We start from the raw sequence: 26,717 nt of genomic DNA on the forward strand, positions 1-26,717 counted from the left end.
CCGATAGATTAGCACCATCAATATTCCCGTTATTAGAGAGCCGGACTGGAGCCGGCTGATGGATCAGTGATGTCAGCACTGTTTGGATGCAGCTGCTGCCAGCTGCGTGCATGTGTGTCATCACCTTGCACTGACAGATATTTTGGGGAGGTGGAGATGATGCTTTGTCATTGAGGAGCTCAGCAGCAGCAGCAGCAGCAGTATTATTCTCCCACTCCGGCACGTCCGACGCTCAGCATGCTGCATCCTGATGCGCTCTCGTCTGCACGCTCTGGACTCACCTGGATTTACACGCATTTCCCGTTTAGCGCCTTTACATGACCGTCGGATTGAAGCGGCCACGTATTGTTGACGCATCTCAATGTTTGGACCGGGGGGCAGAGGCACGTCCCAAGTGTCAGATAAGATACAACCTGTCCTGCGGATGCGCCGTCACTGTTTTGCCTCCAGTGGCACCCCAAGTGTCTGAGCTTCATGATTCATCCCTGTGTTTTCACGGGCTGTCCTTAGAGCGCACATCTTCTCCTGCTTCAACATGGAAAGATTCCAGTCCTCCATGCGCAAACGGCTCTACAGCCTGCCGCAAAACATTGGGCAAAAACCCTTCGTGATTGACGAAGGAGACAGCGGCGACAAGGACACAAAGAGGAAAAGTATTCGACTAAAACATTTGTCCTCTCCGTCTCCTGCGAGCAGTTGCAAGAGCATTGAGGAGGCCAGGAGCGAGGACTTGGACAGGGACGTTATTGTGAAGACCAACTTGAATGGGGACTGTCGCTTATTCAGGGGCAGCATCTCCTCCATCACCGGGCGCCATCCTCCCGGGTCAGACCCGGCGGAGCAGAGGCGCCTCATCCCCGAGGCTGATGCGGGAGTCAGCGAGAGTTTCCCCGGTGAGCCCGGCCCCGGGGCCCAGCAGCGGGCAGCGGGGGGGCTGAGTGGCGCAGCCGGGCAAGCATCTGTGTTTGACCAGTCAAGTTTCATCAAGTTGGAGGGCAGCGAGCAGATAATACCCGAGGATGACCGGCTGTACCAAGCTGGCTTCATGCACCGGCAGTTTGGAGCGATGCTCCAGCCGGGAGTCAACAAGTTCTCCCTGCGGATGTTGGGCAGTGAGAGGGCCGTGGAGCATGAGAGGGAGCGGGTAAAGTCTGCTGGATTCTGGATTATCCACCCCTACAGTGATTTTAGGTAAATTGTCTGCAGATTTTTTTTTTTTTTTTGGAACAAGCAGTGGTGTCTTGCAGGATAGATAGATACTTTATTGATCCTGAGGGAAATTTAGACATCCAATAGCTCATATGACACAAAACCCCCTGCAAAAATGAAACAGAAAATGCAGCAGTCATTTTGTCACACATTTCAGGCTTGTCTGATCATTTCAGAATGGCCTAATCTTGACATGAAAAACCATCAGGTATGATAATTAGGGTTGCAACTAACAATTATTTCCATGATTAATGGATTAGTCATTTAGCTGACAAAAGGTCAAAGGATTTGTGAAAAATTCTGCCCAGAGCCTAAAGAGAGATGTCTTGAAATTGCCTATTTTGTCCAACCAACAGTCCAAAACCCAAAGACTCTTAATTTACTGTTGTAAATCTCAAAGAAAAGCAGCAAATCTTCACATTTAAAAAGCTGGAACCAGCAAATGTTTGACATTTTTGCTTGAAATATGGCTGTGACGATTAATCGATTATCAAAATGGTTGACAGATGGTTTTCTTTTGATCGACTAGTTGATTAATTGATTAATTGCAATTTAGTCGCAAAAAGTGTCAAAGATATCACAATTTCTCAGAGCCCAAAGTGACATCTTCAAATCGCTTCTTTTGTCCAAACAACAGTATAAAAACAGAAGACTCTTAGTTTATTGTCATAAATGGGCAGCAAATCCTTACATTCAACAAGCTGGAACCGGTAAATATGGAACATGTTTGTTTGGAAAACAACAGAAACTATTTATCGCTTGTCAAAATGGTTGACAACAAAATTTCTTTTGATTGACTAATCGATTAATCATTTAGTTTACAAAATGTCAGAAAATTGTGAAAAATGCTTCCCAGAATCCAAAGTGATGTCTACAAGTTATTTTCGAATTCCAACCAACAGTCAAAACCCCAAATACTCTTCATTTGCTGTCATAAATGACAAAGAAATGCAGCAAATCCTCACATTTAAGAAGCTGGAACCAGCGATTATTTGCTTGAAAATTAACTGAAATGATTATCAAAATAGTTGCAGACTAATTTTCTTTCAATCAACTAATCAATTAATTGACTGATTGTTGCAGCTCTGATCTTAAAGCCACTATAAACTTAATATCATCTACACACACTAATCCCCTACAGTATATAAGATGAGTGTGTGTTCTTTGATCATTGTGATGATATCATGATAACAGCATGATCATCAGGACTGTGTGCAGAATATCATATCAGTAATCTATACACACCTTGAAATGATAACTGGCTTCATGTCTGAATTTTTTCTAAATTCACCCACTCACACTGTAGAGGCCTTTCTTACTGGGAAACATTTGATGCATCATAAAGGAGTTGGCTGGCACACAAAATCCTCTTATAAGGACAATGACAGCCAAATTATATCATACATGTGTAGGCTGTAAGCGCCTCTTTTGTTTGGCCTGGAGAAGTGTGTGTGGGTTTCATTCACACAAGGATAGGCTATATGATAATCTAACCTACCAATTTTCTGCACAATTTTATAAATTAAATGTGTGCACCCAAACTAAGCCAACCTGTAATTCCCTAATTTACCTGTGCCACGCATACGTGCATGCTCTACATTTCATTGCATGCTGCACACAGAACCAGCATTCTGTTCATCACCGCCATCAAAGGATTTTCATGACATTTAACCTTGAGGCTCACTGTCATCATATTTTCACCGGCCAGTTGTACGCCCGATGTGTGTCACTGCAGGTTTTTTCCACTCATCTGAATTACACTTTTTTTTTTTTTTTATCATTTAGCGAGGGCAATGGATTACAGAGAGTGCAGCAGGGGCTTGGAAATGGGGTAATCAAAATAGGGTAACATGACCATTCAAGATATTAGAAGCACACATCAGTGGAGATTATTACAGTACAATTAGTCTAATGGAGCAGAGATGGTGTGGACAGGGAGGGGACACACCACAAAACACCGAACAGACAGAGAGAGAGAGAGAGAATGAGAGAGATTGAAATGAAAATGATGTTGTGAGGAATCAGGACATCCAGATGTTAACTCTGTGTACATGTGAGCTTTGAGGTGTCATTACTTCATGCATGGTTTGGGTCGCACTCCGAGCGGGAGTGGTTACCTGCGGCACGGCGCGGGCCTCTTAAAGTGAACACTTTATCCTGCAGATCTCATTTCAAGTTACAGGTGTAAACCTTTGCACCATTAACGGGTATTTGGGTCATTTTTGGCTTACCGATGAATCCAATCCTAATCCTGCAAACAGTCAACTTCACCCTCTGATGTCTGCAACAGTTGTGTGCTGACATGCTGTGTGTGTTTCCATGACCACTGTGCATCCACGCATGGATCCTCTCCTGGTATCTCTCTGTTGTTTACACCACTGGTTTGTAACCTTTTCCAGTCACGATCCCCAAGAATATTTGTTTATTTGTTAGGATCCCCAGTGGCCATGCCCTAAATTTAAAGCAAGTCCTCTTGGGGTCCATATTAAAAAAATCTACAAACATTAACCAGTCCACACAAATCAACATGTGGAAAAACTTACATTAAAGTTGTCAAGTAAAAACTTGCACTTTTGCTTGGATATCCATCAAGAGATTTCTCTGTAGAGTGCCCAGCAAAAACTACAAATCCCATATACATAGCATCCTTCCAAAATGATTCTTCAAGACGTTTCCTTATTTGCTTTTTAAACATTAATTTCTGTGTTTAATTTAGTCAATGACAATGGCAAAGAATTCCATGTTTTCATTGCTTTGTATACAACTGTGCATTTAAGAAAATTGGTGCTTGTCTTGGGTCGAGAAAACCAGACTTCTGTTGCTTTTCTGCTGGCGAATTGTGTTTTAGTTGACTGTACTGTTAGGATGGAGTTTTGGACTTTAAAACTTTCCATGCTGAAGAATATTCAAGAATAATCAAGTTGGTTCGTGACCGCCACAGAAATTCCATATTGCAGAAAGTCAGGGTGATATTTCTGAAGCTTGGTGGGAGCTCGGTGTTCTGTTGGAAACACTGGCGCTAGAACTGCAACTATTAGTTAATTAATCAATTAGTTGTCAACTATTAAATTAATTACCAGCTGCCTTGATAATTGATTAGTCATTTGGAGTCATTTAAAAAAAAAAAAATCTAAATTCTCTGATTTCAGCTTCTCAAATGTGAATATTTTCATTTTTCTTTAGTCCTTTATGACAGTAAACTGAGTATCTGTGGGAAGTGGATGAAACAAGACATTTGAGGACGTCATCTTGGGCTTTTTGAAACACTGTTGAACATTTTTCACCATTTTGTGCTATTTTATGGACCAAACATCTATTCGATTATTCGAGGAAATGTCCAACAGATCACTGGATAATGAAAATAGTTGAACCCTAGTCGGCACCTTGTGTGTCTCTGTTGATGGAGCTGAAGCCATCGTTCCACATTAGTCTTTCCATGTGATAGCTAGCAAAATTGGCTATAGCTGCATATTTAACGATGGCACCTCACTAAATGAAAGCTTTTTGCGTGTGTAATATATGGCTCGTTTCCCATCATGAATGCTGGACTGAGTACTTTAAGTTTGCTGTTTTATGATGTGTGTGTTCAGAAAATGGTGCTTTATGTTGGTAATTGTCGTTTTCTAACTGCGATACAAGTATTATCTTTTGATACCACAGCAAAAAGGCACACAAAACACTTTTTTCTTTTTTTTTTCTTTTTTTATTAACAACTTGCACACCTTTTTTTTTTTATGTCGCAAGCGAAATTTCAGTCTGGACAATAAATACTAAACTGAAACAAGTTGTTAAATGTGCACTTGTAGATTCTTTTCTTTTCTTTTTTTATAGCTTTGGCTGCTTTAAAAATATGGTATTGAAAAAGTGCTGAAGAATCAACATTTTTGACAATTTTAGTTTATATTTCTAACTATTAGTAAGGTGGCTGTTACATTTCTTTTTTACATTTCTTATTTATACATTAGTCTTACAACCATCTGGTGACCTCCAGGAATTATCTCATGACCTCCTTGTTTGATAACCACTGGTTTATACCATAAGTAACTGCTGCTGTGAATCCAGCAGCAGACATACTGAACTGGCACGCTGAGTAAATATGGTTAATATGATTGCTGGTGGGACTGAGCCACAGTACAGGTGTGTGTTAAGCCACTGAGCTGCATGCAGGCTGTTGTGCTTCAGCTGCGCCCTGGCAGCAAGAGATAAGTATCTCTAGTACAAATGTGATCCCTTTTTCAGCTGTCCTGATTGATCTAAGCTCCTTTCACCATTTTAAGCCTTTTTGTGTTCACTTTGCTTGTAACTCCCCTCTCTTTGTGCTCTCATGCTCTTTAACGTAGCTGCACTCTGACCCAAATAGTGCAAGACTCCACCACGGGACCAGTCGAGGTCCAGAGACCCCACAACTGTCAGATGGATTTTGATGGTAACACCAGATTTACTTCAGCAAGTTGTCTGCGTGCACAGTCAGCTGATGATCATGCAGGATGGTCTGCAGGGGGACGGCAGTAATGCACTGTCCCCTGCAGACCTTCTTTTTTTTTTTTTTTTTGGTCCAGCTGTTCCAGTGTTCGTTCTGCAGCACAGTGACGTGTGCAGAGCAGTAATGCTAACTACTCAACATCTGGCTGATGGGAGCTGACTTCTGGAGATGACATGGATTCCCAGGAGATAACGGTGGATTTAGCTAGAGAGGGGAAGTGCAATTAGGACCAGTGTGTCACCGCAGAGACACCAGGCAGATGAAGAGAGGAATGCAAATGCTTTGTTTGGCAGAGAACAACAGAAAGCTGATTAGAACAAATGGCCAACCTGCCCTCGCTGGTTCCCTTTTTTTGTGATGTTCTCCCGTGGAGGTTTGCTGTAAGTAAGCTCGTAGGTTGTGTCACATCTAGGGATGTCACAGTACCAGAAATTTAGTGGTCGATACCAATACCAGTGACAATTTGAGACCTAATTTGATACCACGGTAACAAACAAAATCAATAATAAAATTCAGCCAATTTTATTTTTGTTTGCCACAACAAAAGACTGAGGGAATATTTACTAAGACTGACGCAAATCACAGCCAGGGAACCATGTTGTCCATGTCTGAAGGCAGTGGAGTGAAAAGTTATTTCTGCTGCAGAACTTTGAATTTGGGATTGGACGCCAATTGTTATTGGATGATATTATGTAAAAAAAAAAATATGAGATTAGGATTGATGCTTTCTAGATGCCGATGGTGACACAAAAAAACTTGAGCCACTTCTCAGCTGACTTGGTGTCATTGTCACATGCTAACTAACCAAAAGCAGCGCTTCACCCTCAACATGATTTGTGTACCAGTTACTCACCCTGTGTTTCCTCCATGTGAACATGTTGATGGTGCTCCTTACATTTAAAAACTCTTACACAGCTCATGCAGTATAATTCAAGTCTTACTTATCTAGTCGTATGCTCGATACTTAAAAAAAAAACATGCTAATGAAATTATTCAGACAAGCCCTGAAAGTAAGAACTGCATCAGTACACTTTTGTGCAAGCTGTGTCTTCACACAGAAGTAAAAAAGGTATGAAACCTTGTTCTTGTTTCCAGACCGCTCAGCACTTCCTGTATCTGTTTCAAATTAAAAGCCCTGCAGCATTTCAGTTAAGAGAAATTCTTCTTTTCTTAGCAAGGCTTTTACTGTGAAACATTTGCAGTAATGTGTTGTGAGAACTCACAGACTTGAAACTCCACTAATTCTCTCTTATGGGCGCTCATGTTCCACTGGAACGTCTTAATGACTCACAACACCCAGTGCTAAAATTTGGCGTTATTGGACAGGCTTAGTTTAATTTCAAAAACTGACCACCAAATACTACTATAGCAAAAAACAAAAGAATATAAGTTCAATTCAGAGTGCAAGCAGTAGTTTAAATTTACTGACATGGTGACAAAATGCTAATGTTACATTTTTTATAGTTACATTATGTTAGCTTTAAGACATTGCAGATTGTTAGCTTAACAACAATGCAGCCTTCTCAAACAAAAATAATGATAATGTGTATTTCAGGATAAGATTAAGAAGGATAACACTTTAGATATGTTGTTAAAGCCAAATTAACATGAACTGAAAGTTGGATGTTTCCTCCTTTCATCTGAATAGTTCAAAGGCACCTTTTGCATACAGTTTTTGCTAATTTATTATTAATCTCTGATGAAAAATTGTCCAGATATATTACGAGTGATATTGCATTGGTGCCGCTTGTAACTTCTCTCTCTGCAGTGGAGTAAGTTAAGTATCTAAATTAATTATTCATGACTAATTTTCTTAAGTCAGGTTGGGGACAGTTTTACACGTATCTCCCAGCAGCTCCCTGTTTTCTGTACAAAACCTCATTTTTTTGTGGATATTCTCATATAAAAGGTGCCACTTCTCAGTCTCATTAATTAGTCTCTTGCTGTCTCTCCTGAAGGGAAACAGAAACATCAAGGATGTCAGCCTTGAGTTTGACCAAAGAAAATTGGTCGGAGAATAAGCAAGCGTGTGAGACTTCTCAAAAATAGAGCCAGGGCAAGCATTCATGTTACATAACCTGTTTGCTGATGCACAGTGCAGAAAAGAACATCCTCATTTGGAAAAACAAAAACAATCTGATGTTCTCTCACTCATTTGTTTGCATTTTTCCAGTTAGGAAGTGGTGTTACTGTTTTTCTTTTCGACAAGTTGACCAGCACACTTGCTGCATCCATCGGGTGCTGGAGAATTGCACTCCTGGTACCTACAGTATGGTACTGTAGAAAAACAAATACTGTCACATTTTCAGAATTTCAACTATAGTATCGCTTTCATGTGACATCTCGGTTGGTCACCTCTTTCATGGACCCTCATCTGTCCAGTCAGCGCTTTTGTTACATTACCTCTGCTTGAATTATCCTTTCTTGAATGCAACAATCATTTGGCTCATACAGTGTGGTTACTATATGCTGCCTCACATGCCACGAGTACCCGAAAGTGGTGTAATGCATGCGCCATCGTAGACGCCCTCGACACCCCTCCTCCCTGTGCAGTTTGCACCGGCCCTGTAGGTGTGTCAGGCTCCTGTCGGATCGATCTGTGGTTAATTAGGTCTCTGAAATGGATCGGACATGCAATCACATGCATGCATGCTTTCTCATCTCATAAACACTCAAGACGGTAATTGGTGAGCGACACTCTCTATACCTCAGCTGGCCTTTGTACATGTGTAACTGTAGTCTACATGTTTCCTGTTAAAATTGCTCTGATATTCTCCTTTTTTATGCATCAATACTGCAGAATCAAGGGAATTAAGAAAACCAACAATAGTAATAGTAAACAGAGTGAAACAACGTGGTGTGGTGTCATATTACGTGATGATTTTATATTTAGTTTTGACTATAACTTGCCACATTTGTTATTGAAGCTTTGAAATTTAATCAAACAATTTTAAAGTACTTTGAAATGCAATTTGGTGACTGCACTGTAAACAACAACTAAAAGCAGCTACTTTTTTCATGCAATTATAGGAGAAATTGAACCCTCTGCCACTGATACTTGAGGATTTAGTTAGTTGTGAAAATCAATATTTCCTCATGAGTAATTCAGATGAATTCCAATAAGCCATTTTCGTCTCCGTCCCTGTGGCCAGCAGCCCAGTATTGAGCTGAATTAAAGAACCATTGTAGTTTCATCGTTCATTGTGTTGCTTTGGTTATTTCGAGCAGTTTGTTTGCCTTGTCTCTGCCCACTTGAACATAAATCTACTGGACTTTGATTTACAGTGTGCAACTGCAAGATGCAGTGAGATTAATTTCTATTTGAAGTTTCTGCACGTCCAGAAGTACTTTGAATAAGCAGCACATATTCAGTATGCACATGGACACACACACACTCAGACTCTTGCTTTGAGTCTTATCTGTAAACCAAACAGCAACCATTGATAAAACTGGTGTCTATTTATAACCTGTTTCTGTGTCTCTCAGGTTTTATTTGAGCATTTTGATGAAAGAAAACAGGCCAAGAAGTTCAAACTGTTAATCAGACCTTACTTATACTGGGGCTGCAATTAGTGATCATTTTTGTTATTGGTTAAAGCTCTAGTTTAAAAGATCTAATGCCAGAATATGGCAGAAATGGAGTGTTATACTCATATTAGATTCATCAAGATTCTGTCATGAAAGATTATGAACTGATGCAGAAAAGTCAATAATTAGAAATTTAAAACACTGCTTCCTGCATTATGATTGCGGTTAATTAATAATTTTTAATTGATTGAAGACCAGATACATTCCTTACAGCTGCCTATTTTTTCCATGTGATGCACAAAATTCTTATCAAAATCTCTCATTGTTGTCATCAACATTATACCAGTAACATGACACCTCTCAGTTTCAAACACTTTATCTGTAGAATATGCCTCATACATGAAAATATCAGGGGCAGTGCGTTTATTTTCCAGTGTCCTCTCTTTGTCTTTTCTCTTTTTCTCTCCATCACTTCCTCTCTCTCTCTTTTCCCTTCTTCGATTCTCTTTTGCAAACTTAATGCAGAAAGCTAGGGCTGGAAGGAGCGGCGCTGCAACAGAAACACTGCCTGCGTGGACACCACAGGAGTGCGAGCTGCAGCAGTTCCTACATATTTGAAAGGCCAGGGTGAAGCGTGTGATACTCAGTTGGCTGCATTCTACAACCTCACCACTAGATGCCACTAAATCCTACACACTGGTCCTTTAATCTGCAGATTATCTTGATTATTTTATTTATCGTTTGGTCTGTAAAATGTAACAGAAGGGTGAAAAATGCCCATTATAACACTCCAGATCCCAGCATAACATATTCAAGTAGATTTTTACCAAAACTCCTTGATATTCACTTTACTGTCATCTATGACAAAGAAAAGCATTAAAACCTCGTAGTGGAGAAGACTGCACTTTTGCTGTAAAAGTGGCTGAAAAGATTAATTAAAAATAGTTGCTGATGGGATGCTCTGGTCACTAATGTGCCCCTGGTTCGGGTCCAGCTGGAACTTTGTTGCATTCCCCATTATTCTCTCCTCTCCTTTTCTGTCAGCTCTGCACAGATCTCTAATAAACACATAAAAATACAAAAAAAAACCCTACTAAAAATTATTTATACACCCTGACATAAAATTTTCAGCACAGTTGTGCCTCAGGTCTGGCTGAAGTTTATGATGATTTATCTAAATGCAGTTTCTGCGCCTAAATGACTTTGTCCTGCTGTTAATTACAGCGTGAGTTATGTGTGTTTCAGGTTCTACTGGGATCTGACCATGCTGCTGCTGATGGTGGGAAACCTCATCATCATCCCTGTGGGCATCACCTTCTTCAAGGACGAGCACACCCCGCCCTGGATCGTCTTCAACGTGGTCTCGGACACCTTCTTCCTCATGGACCTGGTCCTCAACTTCCGCACGGGCATCGTCAAGGAGGACAACACGGAGATCATCCTGGACCCGCAGCAGATCAAGATCAAGTACCTGAAGAGCTGGTTCGTGGTGGATTTCATCTCCTCCATCCCCGTGGACTACATCTTTCTCATCGTAGAGACACGCATCGACTCAGACTTTTACAAGACGGCACGAGCCCTGAGGATCGTCCGCTTCACCAAGATCCTCAGCCTGCTGCGGCTGCTGCGCCTCTCCAGACTCATTCGCTACATCCACCAGTGGGAAGAGGTAGATTCTGCAGGGAGAGGTTTCATATAAGACTCCACACAAACTAATAGAGTGCTGTGGCAATGACGTATTTTTATAGGCCAGCATCCCTCTGGTTCCCTCCTAGTGATGCGTGGACCATAGTTATACCCTTTAGCACTGTGGATTGGGTGGGCTAGATCATAAAACTTTCTGATTAATAGTGGATGGACTGTAGGTGGAGACTAGGGTGAAGCATCTCCCTTGAGAGTATGTGCATTTACACACAAGGCACAGCAGCACAGCTTCTTTGGTTATTGAATCTGTTCCCTCTGTCCTGTCAAGATTAGAACTACAGGTTTTGGTTTCCTGTTTATTTGCTGCAGTGACACTACTGCACGCATGGAAATGACACTAAAAGCAGCCTCTTTAATTATTAATGTAAATTGTTAAAGAAAACACTCACACATCAAGTAAAACTCACAATACAGAAATCACCTGGAAAGCTCAACTAAAAAGGTAATATGGCCTACAGGGCGCACTAGAGGTCGGGGTGGGTCTCCTCAATAAGAGAGACGCTGCCTGGGCATTCACACACAAGGCACAGCAGTGCAACTTAAATGTTGCACAGTACATTTCTGCACGCATGGAGTCGTTTAAAATGACTGAAAGCAGCCTCTATAATCATTAACGTAAATCACTGAAGAAAACACTCATACATTAGATAATTTAGAAATCACCTGGAATGCTTTCGCTGCTCAACATGATGTAAAGGTTAATGTAGCCTGGAGGGACCAGTAGAGGTGCGGGTCTCTACATATGGGGGCGGATAAATGATCTGTGTACATGCCGATTTTGATTAAATCCAGGCCTCACTATCTTTCCATTGGATTTCGAATTTGTGCAGTTTATCAGCAATGTGGCGAGTTTATGATTTTTGAAGCATAAATGCTAACATTGGCTATAAAAGACCTGCACCACGGTCACATGACCTCACTGTCACCACCACTAAGTGACTAGGGTTTGGCTTGGATTTTTCCACTTGTTAGCAACTTTTTAAAGACATGTAAAAGCCTCAAAGTTCTCAAGTGGAGTACTTACTGACATATATTGTAGAACAAAATTTGAAAACCTCTTAAGCTTGTGTTACGCACATAGTAACCAAAAACCCAGTGACTTAAAGACAAGGGAACCAGATTTGGGTTATCATTCCTGCAGCACTCTATAGAGCTGTAACAGTCAATTACTCTTCAGTTACTTAGAAAATTATTCTGCAGCAATTTTGAGAATTTAGTTATTTTTTTAGTTCCAAAAGTTCCCAACTTTTTAAATGTGAATATTTTATTTTAAATCTTTGCATTTTGCTCCGACAGATGTATAAAACACGTCATGTAAAGATACTGCCTTGCTTTGAGATCATGTGATGGACATTTCTCACAGCATTCTGGCAGATTAATCAATTATGAAATTGTTAGTTGCAGCCCTGCTCTCAAATGTTCATCTGACTAAAGTGCTGAACGTTGTGAGATTTGCTTTGCATTAGCAGATTTCTCCTAACATGTAACGTTGTCTGGATTTTTTTTATACTATAAGTATACTATACTGCTCATTGTGAAAAAGCCGTGGAGTTAATTTGTCGGTTCCTCTCCAACGCTCACACACAATCAACTCACTTAACAACAGATTTTTTCCTGCATTATCTTATTTCTATAATACCAACTGAGGCTGCACTCCCCGTAGGCCATTAATGTTGCTTGCAGATGGTTATGCAACCCTGAAACAGCCTCTGGCGTTCTATAGAAGATTAAGAACAATGTGGTCTGGTATAGGTCCCCAGTGTCCATCGGCCCACACAGGACCTGCTGTACGTTTCAAATCCTCTGATTGCATGAGAGAGAATTGAAATTGTATAGATTTATTTACGAAGAGATGTGTGTTTGTTTATTTCACTTCCACTTCACTAAAGCTGATAATCTGTGCCACAGGTTTTCCATATGACCTATGACCTGGCCAGTGCCATGGTGCGCATCATGAACCTGATTGGTATGATGCTGCTGCTGTGTCACTGGGATGGCTGTCTGCAGTTCCTGGTTCCCATGCTGCAGGACTTCCCCCCTGACTGCTGGGTCACCAGAAACAAGATGGTGGTAAGTGGAGGATTTATGATTCAGACAGCAGCCAAACGTGTTTTTTTTTTCACGTCTGACTACAAGTGATGTGGTCTTGCATGAATTCGTTGGGCAACATGTTAAAGCTTTCTAACCAGCCACTGTCAGCCCATCAACCAGCAACTGCCGATATATTCATCCCCTCTCATGCATCCTCCCGTCCTCCCGAGTCTCAGCTGGGAGATGAGTGCAAGCAGGGAGTTTGCTATGTTTCGTATGTTACATACGTTTGCTACGTCCAGTAAACAAAGCAAACACACAAACTGCCAATAAATGAAACACGCTCACTCCTGTTTTCCTCCTTAAACAGAAAAATACAACCGTAGGCCATCTGAATCCAAGTTTCTTTCATTTACTGAACTAAGATGAGTGTAACTGCCTCATTAACTCATCGTAAAACCCTCTTCTTTTAAGCTGGACATGAAAATAAGGTAAAACTTGCTAAAACTGCCTTCGTTAGATTTTCCACTGTTCCAGCTATCACCAACTGAGGGTTTATTAAAATAAAACCTTAATTCGCTGTTAAATTAGTGAAACAAAATGACAAAACTGCCCAGAAACCCTCAGCCCGTTAGCTGTAGCCGATGTATTTGTCCAGTCGCCCAACGCTGGCAGGAACACAACATTTTCAGCCAAAGTTGGTGACAGTAGCCGATCCATACCTCCGGCCTGATCAGTGCTGCACGTGTGTAAATCTCAACAGAGGCGAGACGGGAGCGAGGTGGCTCACTCGTTCTTCAGAAAAAACAATGTGTTCCCAAACTGTGGCCAGGTGTGCCGTGGGTTTTTGTGACTACCTTATATTATTATTGCAGTATACAACTATACAAAAAGTTATGATTGAATGTTTTTTTAATCAGTAGTTTGTATGCACTTATTTCCCGATGCAGAAGCAAATTCTGTACCCTAAAAGAAAAAATTCCCAGTTTTTGCTATTTGAGCAGTTTCTGGATGGTGGGAATTATTATACTGTGACACCTCAAAAGCACTGATTTTTTCATTTCATCATGAAAACTCACTATTTATCAGTATTTTGTCGTATTGTTAAGAATATTGTCATTGCAGATTATCCTAAAACATCATGATATTATTTCAAGCTACCATTTACTCTACATTAAATGGAGCTTCACTACACTGAAGCTGTCCACCAGAGAAATGCAAGCAAGCTAAGCTACCGCAGCATGGCAAAAGTAGTTCGCTCAGTTTTTTTAAACCATATATATTTTAATCACATTTTTTAATGATGGATTAGCTGACGACTGAGCTTTCTCGCTTCCTTCTCATCTCTACTGAGAGTTGCGCAGATCAGGTACTGACAGTTAAAACAGTTTTTGTTGCCTCACATCAGAGATTTTTCTGTATTTTATGTTTTGTCTGTCCTGTTTTCACTGGTTTGAAAAAGGTGATGTCACATGCTTGTGTGCACCAATCAGGATTTAGCAACATTTGACCCAAAATCTGATGACAGCTGTGAGGTTGTTTGGTTGCAGTCAGTCAAATCAGATCCAAAAAAAAAAACCACCCACTCTGTCCCGATGAAGCAGACCAGCTGAGTTTATAAATGTTGAACTCTCAACAAATAATACTTACTTTTTTGACTTTGACTGACTTATTTAGTACTGCAGTTTTCAAATCGTTGTAAGTACCATATTCGGTAAAATCGAAATGTGTGTCAAAATATAATTTCTAAATTAAATATTATTGTGCTGCAGAGATGTCCTGGCCTACATTACACTCTATAGACTTAAGAAAAGTTTTATTTTGTGGTACAGATCCTCACAAAATTCACATCATAATTCATGAAAATGAGAATAATGATGATGAATGATCGCAAATCATGTCACAATCGCAAAATCAGTCAAAATAATTGCAATTAATATATTCTTTTTAAATCACTCAGCCTTAATGCTGCCACAGACACCCAGTTTGTAATAGTGCAAATATATAAAATTTGCATTACTTTTATCAGTGGGCCCCGGGCCACTGATGATAGTGAACTAAATATCTCTGTATTCTGGACTATTGGTCAAATAAAAGCTTTTTGACTTTTTATCAACCAAAGATTTTCATGGATCAGTGAGAAAATTGCATATTAAATGATAATGGAAATAATTGTTAGTCACATCCCTAATCATGGTTAAGTATTTATAGATAAGCGTTATTAATTATCAGTCTGAGTGCAGAGTATATTAGTCTTACACCACAGTAATGCAGAGGTCAGAGGTCAGCGTGTGGATGTTTTATGACAGTCTGAGCCTCTCGGTCAGGTGCTTCAAAGCCAACAAACTGAGTAAATAAAGGCGTCATCACCTGTGGTCTTGATCAATAACCCTGAATGGGCTCATACAGATGTGCTCCACCACTGTGGATATTGATAAACTTTCTCTTTTCTCCTCTCCGTGCCTTTCAGAACGACACTTGGGGTCAGCAGTACTCCTACGCCCTGTTCAAGGCCATGAGTCACATGCTGTGCATCGGGTACGGCCTGTACCCCCCCATCGGCATGGCTGACGTGTGGCTCACCATCCTCAGCATGATCGTGGGCGCTACCTGCTTCGCCATGTTTGTGGGTCATGCGACTGCACTCATTCAGTCTCTGGACTCCTCCAGGAGGCAGTACCAAGAAAAGGTGGGTGTTTGTTCTCTGCTTGGCTGAAAATCAACTTTCTTTACACCCGAGAGAGTTGAACGCAGTGGTGGGATGTAAATAAGTACAATTTTGAGGTGCTTGCACTTTTCTGGAGTATTTCCATTTTATGCTACTTTATATTTCTGTGCTACTACATTTATTTAACAGCTTTAGCCACTTTTCAGATTACAATTTTAAATTAAAACATACAATCAGTTTACAAAGTACAATGTGCTGTTAGAGATTAAACTTCTCAACAGTAGAGCTGCAGGGAGCAGTCGATTAAGAAAATTAATCACCAGTTATTTTTATAATTGTTTCAGTCAGTTTTCAAGTTAAAATGTCAAACACTTGCAGGTTTCAGCTTCTTAAATGTGAAGATCTGCTGCTTTTCTATGTCATTTATGACAGTAAATAAAGGATGTTTAGGTTTTGGACTGTTGAGTGGATGAAAAAGTAATCTTAAGTTACTTTTGGCTCTGCGGAATCGTGATGAGCATTTTTCAAAATTCTTTGACATTTTATAGACTGAACGATCAATCAACTAATCGATTAATTGTGAAAATAATCGGCAGATTAATCAATGAAAATGACTGTTAGTTGCAGCCCTATCCAACAGTATAAACTACATTGTAACAGTGCAATGCTATTTACATTAATGCATCAGTAGTGATAATCCAGTAATATAATACATAATAATAAAAGACTCATAGGGGCCATTTCTGCATAATGAGTACTTTTAATACTTTAAGTACAATTATAGTCTAACAATGGCTTAGTGCACAGTGATGAAGAAAATGTCTGAATCAAAAATCGAAAATTGAATAGAATCACAACCTTAACATCGCAAGTCAAATCGAATAACCCCTAATAATCGCAATATGTAACGTAAAGAACAAAATAATCCAGAGAAAAATAACCTCCTGCTTCTATTTAACTAGCGAGCTGTACTTCGCCTGTGAAAATGTAAATGTGGGCCCTTCCGGTCCACATGCCGACCCACTTACAGGCATCAAGCATAAATAAAATAGCCTCCTTCTTGCTGTTTTTCTTGTTTGCTTATGTAGGTCAGATAGATGCATTAGTGTTAGATTGATAATCAGTTACAAAGTCCTTGTTGTAAGTTAAGGTAAAGAATTTGAATAACGTTCCACGACTGATTGAAATGCAGGTCAAATGTTGATGATGATAAAGTGAGAAAATATTTCACCCAAGACTGATGCGAGGACTTTCACCTGCCTGCCATAAATCTGTATGCAACTGAGTGAGAAAATGCGCCACAGAGGAAAACCATGACTAGATGAGAAGGGTTAGAGCTGTTTGAGTTACTGTTATAGATTTTTAACAGAAAAAAAAAGAGAGGGACATTATCGAGGGGTGACTTACAGCAGGACATAACATACATAGAGATCGGGTTCATATGTGCTCTGCTGGTAGAGAACACGGCTGAAGGACACGCCAGTTAATGTTATTAGCCGCCGCCTGCAGAGCACAACTGTATCTGTCAGATGGGACAGAGGCGCAGGTTTCACAGATGGCCTGACAGTTGACTGTTAACATAATGAGACACATTATAGTCCACCTCTGAGCCAACACATCAATCACTTTAATATATTCATTTTGACATGACTTTGCATTTTGTCTTGGACAAAAATGTGCTTATATTACAGTTACAGACAAAATACTTTTATTGAATTTATCATTACGATAACTGGAGATGTGTTTACGTCGTTGTTGTTGTTGTTGTTGTTGTTACAGTATAAACAGGTGGAGCAGTACATGTCCTTCCACAAGCTTCCTGCAGACATGCGCCAGAGGATCCACGACTACTACGAGCACCGTTACCAGGGCAAGATGTTTGACGAGGAGAGCATTCTGGAGGAGCTGAATGAGCCGCTGCGAGAGGTCGGACGTCATCCGCCTTGTTGTTGTTGTTGTCTTGATGATAATACTGCTGAGTCATCATAAAGTTGGCCTCAGCGTCTGTCACAGCTGAAAGAAACACACTAACTCCACCTTTTTAGCATTTACAAGAAATAAAAAGCAATATAAGCCTCAACAGGCCATCGAGTTAAATGCCCTCGTCATTTTAGGCAAATTTAAAAAATTTTAAAATGAACTTTAGGTCTGTGAATGCTTCAAAGAGCAATACCATGGCATCTTTCAATTTGAATTATTGATGTTTTGTGTTTTTGCATTTGTTTGTGACTTTAAAACACTGTGTAGGACATGCAGACCTTAAAAAAAGATATGTGTAGAAAAAAACATATTAACTAAACAAATTAAATATTCAACAGACTTTCAATAAGCAACATAAATTACACATTCATTCATTCATGATGCAACATGCTTGTCTAGTCCTACCCCTGCTTTATACAAATCCATCAGTAATCAATCAATCACATAATTGATTAACCAATCAATCAATCAATATGGCTATTGATGGTTGATATACGATATGCGATTTGCTTAAAACTACATAATTGTGTGTTATAACTCATTTATTTATGTTTATATACTACTTTTCTATGCTAAATTGTGGGGTTAAACTAAACTAGTAGTAGTATTTTTGTTCAGTCATTACTCATAAAAAAAATAAATATGCATTTCATGCAATATGCAATACAATAAATAAATATGTATTAACAGCAGGGACAGTAGAAAGGTATAGTATAATAGGTATATGTATTAAGAAGTAAAGTGTTCATGTATTCCTGTCCTACATAAACAGAAATGTTTTAAATGTATGTTTTCTCAGCATCAAATATGTGAATTAATGAAGTGAGCATCCTCGTCCTAAATGGTTTACAGTTAATTATTTGTGTAATCTAATACAGCTCTCTTACTCTGCACGATAATGTTAATAGTGGTGTAATCTGATTAGTAATGACTGGAGACTGTATGAGGACAGAGAGCCTCATTAACAGAGCACTAAGCCACCGCTAACCGCCCTGCTTTTATAATGATTGAAATGTACACATATAAGTGACACACTGACATCTCTGTTGCGTCAGCTGAAATCTAAAACACAGTTTTTTTTGGTGTGTCTTCTGCAGGAGATCATCAACTTTAACTGTCGTAAACTGGTGGCATCCATGCCTCTGTTTGCCAACGCTGATCCAAACTTTGTCACCTCCATGTTGACCAAACTGCGCTTTGAGGTCTTCCAGCCGGGTGACTACATCATCAGGGAGGGGACCATCGGCAAGAAGATGTACTTCATCCAACATGGCGTCGTCAGCGTCCTGACCAAGAGCAGCAAAGACACCAAGCTGTCTGACGGCTCTTATTTTGGAGGTAGCGTCTGCACGCAGCCTGCTGTGTGCTGCATGATAATGTATTCTGTGGCTGGCAGCGAGTCACTTTCAATGTATGTGAAGGAGTGGTGATAGTATGATTTGTTTTGATTTATTTTGCTCCGGCACTCAGCAGATTAACTTCCCCGACTATTACAGCTGGGAGAAATTGTCCACATCATCTCCTTAAAAGGGCTCGGGGGCTAAGAGGAGCAAAGCTTTGTGATCTTTGATTCCATCTGTGGGGTTTTCCCTTTTGTTAACGCCATATTTAAAGCTGAAAGCCAGAACTTTTCCATTTGTCGCCGCCATTGTTACGGCGTCTCAACCCTGTCGGTGTCCAGCTGTGCAGCAAAATGAAATGTCATCATCAAATGTCAATCAGGAAACACTGATATGTTAATTTACTTCACTTGCATTTTCAGCTGAAAGCAGACTTTTTTAAAAAAAAAACAAAGAATGGTGATTATTTATGAGCATATTTGAGCAAAATGTTTTTTATACTGCACATTTGAATTATACACAGCTGCTTTGTCAGAAAGCCTGACTAACACTGTATTTTTGGGGGAAGAATATAGAATATATGCCTAAACATTTTTTTCAATGACCCTTCAGAAGTGGTTAACACTTAAGACAAAGAGGATATTTCACAATTTAGCAATAAACTTTATTGTCCAAAATGATGTCAGGGCACTGACACAGTAAACTTTCACCTGTATTGTAAATGATGACATAAAATGTTATTATTATTACATAAAATGCTGCCTATAAAGCCAACAAATAAAAACAATCTGCATTATATTCTGTTGGACAATATAGACCACTACAGCTAAGATTAGGCCGATATCAGGTCGATAATATTGGTCGGCCGATATATCAGTATCAGTCAAATTCACACCGAAGTCAGTACATCACCTTGTCAGCACAAAATAATAAATTACAGGAGCCTATTGGTTTAAAAACAAGTCTGTCTTAGAAGGAGGTTAGTTATCTTTTTCCTTTAAGTACACCTTCTTTAACACGTCTTACCTTTGATGTAAGGTGGGCATCTTTCATACAACAAATACCCAAAGCGCCTTACAGCAAAGAAGTGACATTCATTACGTGCTTTACATAAGAAAGTCACAGAACGAACACATAAAAATGGGGTTGAACGTAATAATTAATGTAAAACAAGATGAAAAATAAAACCCACAAGTAAAAATAAGATTCAAAAACAAGAAGAGAAAACATAGAATGCCCCTTTACATGGATGAAACCCACTTGATAAAACTGCCATAAAAAACAAGGATGAAATAAGATGAACCCACTGCATAATAATAATAAAATTAAAGGTAAAGAAGAAGTAAGCATTTCTTTTATCTGTAGCTCCATCAGGGATTGTTCCTATAATATAAAACAACAGATCTAATGTAAAATCAAAATGGCAAATATCTCTGTATGAATCTCTTCCCAATATCACTTAAATGTGTGTGTGCACAAATTTGTTCTACTTCTGTCATATTTTCAGACAGTGGAAGGAGTCATAAAATACCTCCATCTGATATTTTAATCACAAAACATTCTATATATTTTTGCATAAAGCCTCTCAGCACACATTAAATGAGGACAGAAAGTGTTTGTTTAAAACCAACACATGGTGAAATAAATATGTCAGAAATCCCATGTCGTCATGTGTAATAATAGATTAAATTGATAAGCAGGACAGGGTAGAGGGAGACAGAGCGTGTGAGTCTGTGTTTGTGTGTTTGTATATCCTCAATATGTCTGCCCTGAAAAATATGTCTACTCTTTTTTTTTTTTTTTAAATGGCGCATTATTTTATTTTTCTGATCTGGCACGACAGATGAGGTCAGGACAAACTGTAAGCTGCAGAAATTGCATTAAGTGCTCCATCTGTGGGGTTCAGAGGCACTGGTCTTTTCATGTTTTATCGTCTCGCACTAATAAAACTATTTTTGCCTTTGCTTTAATGAATGGATCTAAAAAAGACAGAAATGTATTTATAATGTAACACACAACTTGTATGCATGAGAAAAATGGACAGTCATCATTAAACATTTCATGTTAATTACCCTTTTTTTTAATCCCGGTTGTTAATCTCTGACTTTCACTCAGCAGGACATGTTTTAGAGAAGTAGTACAAATTATTTTCCTTTTTTTTTCTCCTGCTCCTACCTGCAGAGATCTGCCTGCTGACTCGAGGCAGGAGGACAGCCAGCGTGCGAGCAGATAACTACTGTCGTCTCTACTCTCTGTCTGTGGACAACTTCAACGAGGTGCTGGAGGAGTATCCCATGATGAGGAGGGCCTTTGAGACGGTGGCTCTCGACCGCCTGGACCGCATCGGTGAGTCCAACAGATAAAAGGAGGCAGAGTTTACATTTTAAACATGTACATATTTATTTTCCATTTTGTTTGCTTCTGTTATTCATACATTCGTTTAATGCTGGTCTTGTATGAATAATGGAAATTATATTTTTTTGCGTGTGTTACTGGTATTGCACTGCAGTGATGCTGGTGGCACTGGTTGACAGAACAATTGAACGATCAATTGTCATGTTTTAAGAAAAAAATCTCTGGTTTCAGCCTCTCGAATGTGAATATTTTCTGGTGTCTTTAGTCCTCTCTGACAGTAAACTGAATATCTTTGGGTTGTGGACAAAAGAGACATTTGAGGACGTCGCCTTGGGCTTTGTCAAACGCTGATCAACATTTTTCACCATTTTCAGACATTCTATGGACGGAGCAGCAATCGAAAAAAATGATTAACACCACCAGATTAAACGATAATGAATATAATCATTAGCTGCTGCTCTATTTCCGTGGAGTGAGAGTCTGTGTAGGGAGGTCAGTGTGGTGTTTTAAAGTAAAACAAGAAATGGAGGCCTAATACGTGCACGCTGTTTGAAACTGAGTGCTTTGGTCCTTCGCTCAACTTTCTCCTCTTCCTGTAAAAGCAACGGTCACATCTTAATGGTGTGTTTCATTTACCTTGGAGGTTGGAAGTTGGAGCTGGAAATGACGTCACACCCAAGTTTACCGTTTTCCAGTACGACAAGTCGGAAAAATACTTTCTGTGCATGGTAGTTTATACATGCAACCACCATAGCACACATGAACTAGGACAGTATTGTGTGAATGACAGACAGAAGTGCTAATAAACCACTTTCACTACTGTTGGTGCAGAGCAGCGGTTGTTGAGATTGCTCTGACTTTCTAAGTTAGAAATCACACTTCAGGGGCATTCCAGTTGAAATTTCCCACTTTGGTCTCAAAAACATTTTGGTTCAAAGTTAACTAAAGTTAGCGAAATGCAAGTCAACCAGCTAGCTAATGATCGATGTAGATTAGATAGCTAGTGGCTAGCGTTTTGCTAAGAATAGCTAAGGCTTTTATAGGACCCTTAGCAATGTGTTTCAACAGTCTTCAACTGATTTGGTTTTCTTTTAAACATAGATGAGCCTAACATAAAATATAAGTACAAAAAACGGGAAAGGAGAAAGTTGACTGAGGTACCAAGATTGTCCAACTGTCATTTGAGCACAGACCAGAAATGGGTGGGAAGGAAGGTCAGTTGACTGTTTGTAGCACAATCTGAATGGTGATCTAAAAGCATTTTTTAATTTCATCTCAACTTTAATGACAACAAAAGAAAGCATGGCCTTACTTGTACTTTCTCAACAGGGAAGAGGAGCTCTGTTCTTCAGAATAAAGTCCAGCATCACCAAAGTTCTGGTACTCTAAACTTCCAAGAGACTGAGATCATCCAAAGAATAGTGCAACATGACCGTGACATGGCCCAGTGCACGCAGCTAATCCAGACCAGCCTAAACCCTCCTGTTGCTCCCCCATCACCCACCCCGGTCATCTGGGCCCCGCTGGTTCAGGCCCCACTCCAGGCTGCTGCTGCCACCACCCCTCTGGCTTTGGCCTTGGCCCACCAATCTCAGCTGCCTCCTATCCTCTTCCACCACCCCTTGGGCCCAGGCGCCCTGAAGGACCCCGTCAGCCATCCAAAGAGAGTCCATGTCGGGGCGAACGCGTCCAGCAGTGGTGGTTCGGGGTCCGCTTCTCCTGCCAGCTCCGCCAAATTCAGACCTGGGCTTGAGACTCCCACACTGGCGTCGCTCAGGACACAACACCTCTCCACTGGGCCCGTCTCCCCCACGCTGATGTCCCAGCCCATCTTCACCAGCAGCCTGCAGCCTCTGGGCCCTCTGCCGCCTCACCAGCCTCCGCTCCACCCTCCACACTCCGGCATGGCCTCCGTCTTCCCCATCAGCCAGGCCACCGTCTCCTACACCTGCTCTGCACAGCTCCACTCTCAGCCCTTCCACGGTGCTATGACCACCCCACCACACCCACCGATAGGTTTACTCCAGCAGGGGGTGCCAGGGAGGTTAGTTGGGAGATTCCCAGCCCCCTCTGCCTCCGCCATAAGCCCTCTGATCACCAGCTCAGTCGGGCCCTTACTAAGCCAGCTGCAGCAGACCTCTCATGCAACCACGCAGCAGATGGGGTACAGTCATGACAGAGCAGGCAGGACATCCAGCGGTCTGAGCCTCCCACATTTTCCCTTCATCACCAGCAGCACCCAGTCCTCCAGTGGATTAATTCAGCCGGGGCCTGCAGCAGTTGGAGGGGCCGCAGCCTCCCTGGCACAGCACAGCTTCGCAGGTCTCCAGTCTGTTTTCCTCCCCCAGGTCCTCCCCGAGCACTCCGCCCTCGCCTCCCTGGCACAGTACGGCTCCGCCGAGGCCTCGCCCTGCTACACGCCTCCAGTCCACAGTCCCAGCATACAGAGCCCTGTGAGGGGAAGGACAGTTTCTCACAGCCCTCTAAACCCCCAGACCTCATGCCCTGCCCGGGTGGCCTGCGAGTCCTCGGTGGATCTCTTTACCCAGGAAATAAAGACTATCTCAGGCTCTCACAGCTCTATACACCAGGAAAGGCCTTTGGGGGAGGGGTTGGCGGGGGCATCATCGAGCCTCTTCTCCTCCCCCATGGCTGTCAGTAAACCCTACAGCCCGATCCCGGGCCAAGCCACTCCTGTCAGTCGGACACATTCAGGGCCCGAACCTCAGAACCAATCGCTTGGCGTTCACTCCCCCCGCGCTAGATCTCCCGCTAAGATGTTAGAGACCGAACACAAACAGTCCAAACTCCCATCCAACTTGTGAGGTTCAGACACACCCTCCTCTAATGCCTGAACAAAAGGGAGATCATCTCCACCTTGGCATTGTTTTAACCACTATTTTGTCAAATTTCAAAGTGGGAGGGTGTGTTACTCTAATCAGATCGGAAATGAGTGGTTTCATTTTTAATCAGAGTGAATGGATCGTGGATAATAACGGACAATGATGGATATTTTTTTCTACAGGATATTGCATCTTTGAATATAGTAATAAAATCCAAAACCTATTGATGGGTATATATAGCACCTCATGAAAATATCAATTGTTCTGTGTATTGTATTATAACCACACTCTGTGATTTGTTCTAAGTATTTGTTTAAACCCCATCGTCCAGGCGATTTTGTGTCACCTTTTAGCTACACCCATTTAGTTGGAACTTTGTCCACACTTACTGTATCCAGTTATGATTGAAACCAAAAATTATCGTCCTTTTTTAAAACCCTTTCCCACCACTTGAGTGTGTCGTGTGAATGCAAGGTTACCCCTTAAGAGATTAGAGGAGAGGACAGACTGTGCACTTTGCTCGTTTCAGAGATCACCTAATGGTTTGATGACGGCATGTCTTCCAAGATAGCGTTTCAGCAATATTGCACACCCAAAATGGGTCACACAAATCAGATCACATTATAAAAAAAAACTGAAGTAATGAATGTAATGTAATGTTTGTCTGTCTTGAGTGGAAGAAGTGGGATTAATTTTTGAATGTGCTGAACTTGAGGGCGATAATGGTTTTCTGTAGAGTACTGGAGAGTGTAACCAGTTTCAGAGACAACGCACATACTTCCCTCCACAACTGCTCTGGTGCATGGCAAGGCGAGGCGCACAACCTGATGCCAATTCATTTCAGTCCGACAATAACTCTGGTAACAGAACATACACCTGAGCCAAGGTTTGTGTGCCATCAGCATAGTATGCAATAATCTGTGTGTTGTTGTTTTTTTTTATGGGTATACAAAGGTACTGTGAATCGAAGCACTTCAGTGATATTCTGTTTTTAGTTAGAACCATTGACTCTAAGTGAAGATGGATGCCGGGTCTCCTCTTCGTCCTACAGTACAAAAATGAAGCCAAAATATCCTGGATATGAGCGCTGTCATCTTGCGCTAGTGACGTCATTTGGAGCCACAGTATCGTGGTCCGGCTCTTACACCGAGCCGTCTCAATCACGAGCAGGGCTCAGCTGATAATCATGACATAAAACCCCCTTTTTTATAGCATCAACAACTAATTAAAGGTGCTGTATACAACATTTATTTCCCCTTGAGGCTGCTGGGTGTTGTTGTCCGATCAAATTGTTAAACTAGGCAGTGCTGATCAAATGTGGATCAAGATCATGTTTCTACATTGCCTATTTCTTGCTTAAAATGTGTTCAGAAACATATTTTAATGCACTGTTTAGCTGTAATACGAGATTGTGACCAGATGGCTGCCATTTTGGCTCTGGTTTCCAACAGAGACTCCAAAAACTCAAATGAAGCTGTGAAACTAGGCAGTGTTGATTAAATATGATATAATTCAGATGAGATAAAAACATATTTTACTGTACTGTTTAGTTGTAATATGAGATATATTGTCAGTGCATTAAAATCGAGTTACGTTTACTGTGTTTACGCCCTGTCATGCTGTGTTCACGACATTGTAAAGTTTTCTGTTAGCTCTGAGTTCACTACGTATTATTCATGACTTCTGTCATAATTACGAGTTCACAAGTTTCACTTAAACGCAGCAGGTGACCAGGCAGCCGCCATTTTGGCTCTGGTGTCTGACAGAGACTCCTGAAACTCAGATTAAACCATCATCATAGGCAGTGTTGATCAAAGAGGGTTCCAGATTATGATACTGTGTCGTCAGTTTTCAGTAGTTTTCAGAGACCTATTTTAGAGCGGTGTTTACCTGTAATATGAGAACGCTCCTCACCTGGCAGCCATGTTGAAAACAGATACAGGGAAGACAGAGAGTGACTTTCATTAATGCACAAACATGCCCGGATAAACAGAGCAGCTTGGATAACAATATGCACACAGGGAGCTTAACTTCATTCTAGCAAATAGTTGTTTGCTGACATCTTGTGAGGTTGACTGTTGTATATTGCACCTTTAAAACCAAATGGATGAGAAAAATTAACATTTGAATGTACATCAGTGTGATGATAACTACCTAAAATGAGAGAAAACATCTGTCGGAAACATTTATTTGACTTGTCTTTTGGACCCAGTCCGATCTCCAAAACATGGAGAGGGTGGGGCTTATGACCTGTACCACAGCCAGCCACCAGGTGGCGAGCCTGATGTTCTGGCTCCACTTTTCTGGAGAGAGGCAATGTCGTCCATCTTTATGGATGCCAATGGTTAGAACAGATTAAAACAAGGGAATTTAAATGGAATAACAAAAAGCAACTGTGGATAATCAAACATCCTGAAACCAGCAATGCACTAAGACTGATCTGAATGTTTCTTGCACCAGTCAAAGGGCTAAAAGCAGTTACTTGGACACACGGTTAACAAGAAACCCTGATGGGTCATATTGCTGCATATTTACCTCTTTCATTTTACATCATTTGATTGTAAAATTTGACATCT

At 40.8% G+C, this 26,717-nt stretch overlaps 1 protein-coding gene across 1 annotated transcript; it reads left to right on the forward strand.

The window, feature by feature from the left end:
• Window positions 1-25,545, forward strand: LOC146316954 (potassium/sodium hyperpolarization-activated cyclic nucleotide-gated channel 4-like). Its single transcript, XM_084734366.1, has 8 exons — window positions 1-1,191; window positions 10,466-10,889; window positions 12,833-12,994; window positions 15,426-15,644; window positions 17,403-17,549; window positions 18,701-18,941; window positions 21,125-21,289; window positions 22,628-25,545. Exons 1-8 carry the CDS (start codon window positions 536-538, stop codon window positions 24,121-24,123), a joined length of 3,510 nt encoding a protein of 1,169 aa, XP_084590492.1. The 5' UTR covers window positions 1-535; the 3' UTR covers window positions 24,124-25,545.
• Window positions 25,546-26,717: the final 1,172 nt, after the last annotated feature.

Source organism: Lutjanus erythropterus, chromosome 13 (genome assembly GCF_056507025.1).
Source record: "Lutjanus erythropterus isolate fLutEry1 chromosome 13, fLutEry1.hap2, whole genome shotgun sequence".
Taxonomy (NCBI): domain Eukaryota; kingdom Metazoa; phylum Chordata; class Actinopteri; order Lutjaniformes; family Lutjanidae; genus Lutjanus; species Lutjanus erythropterus.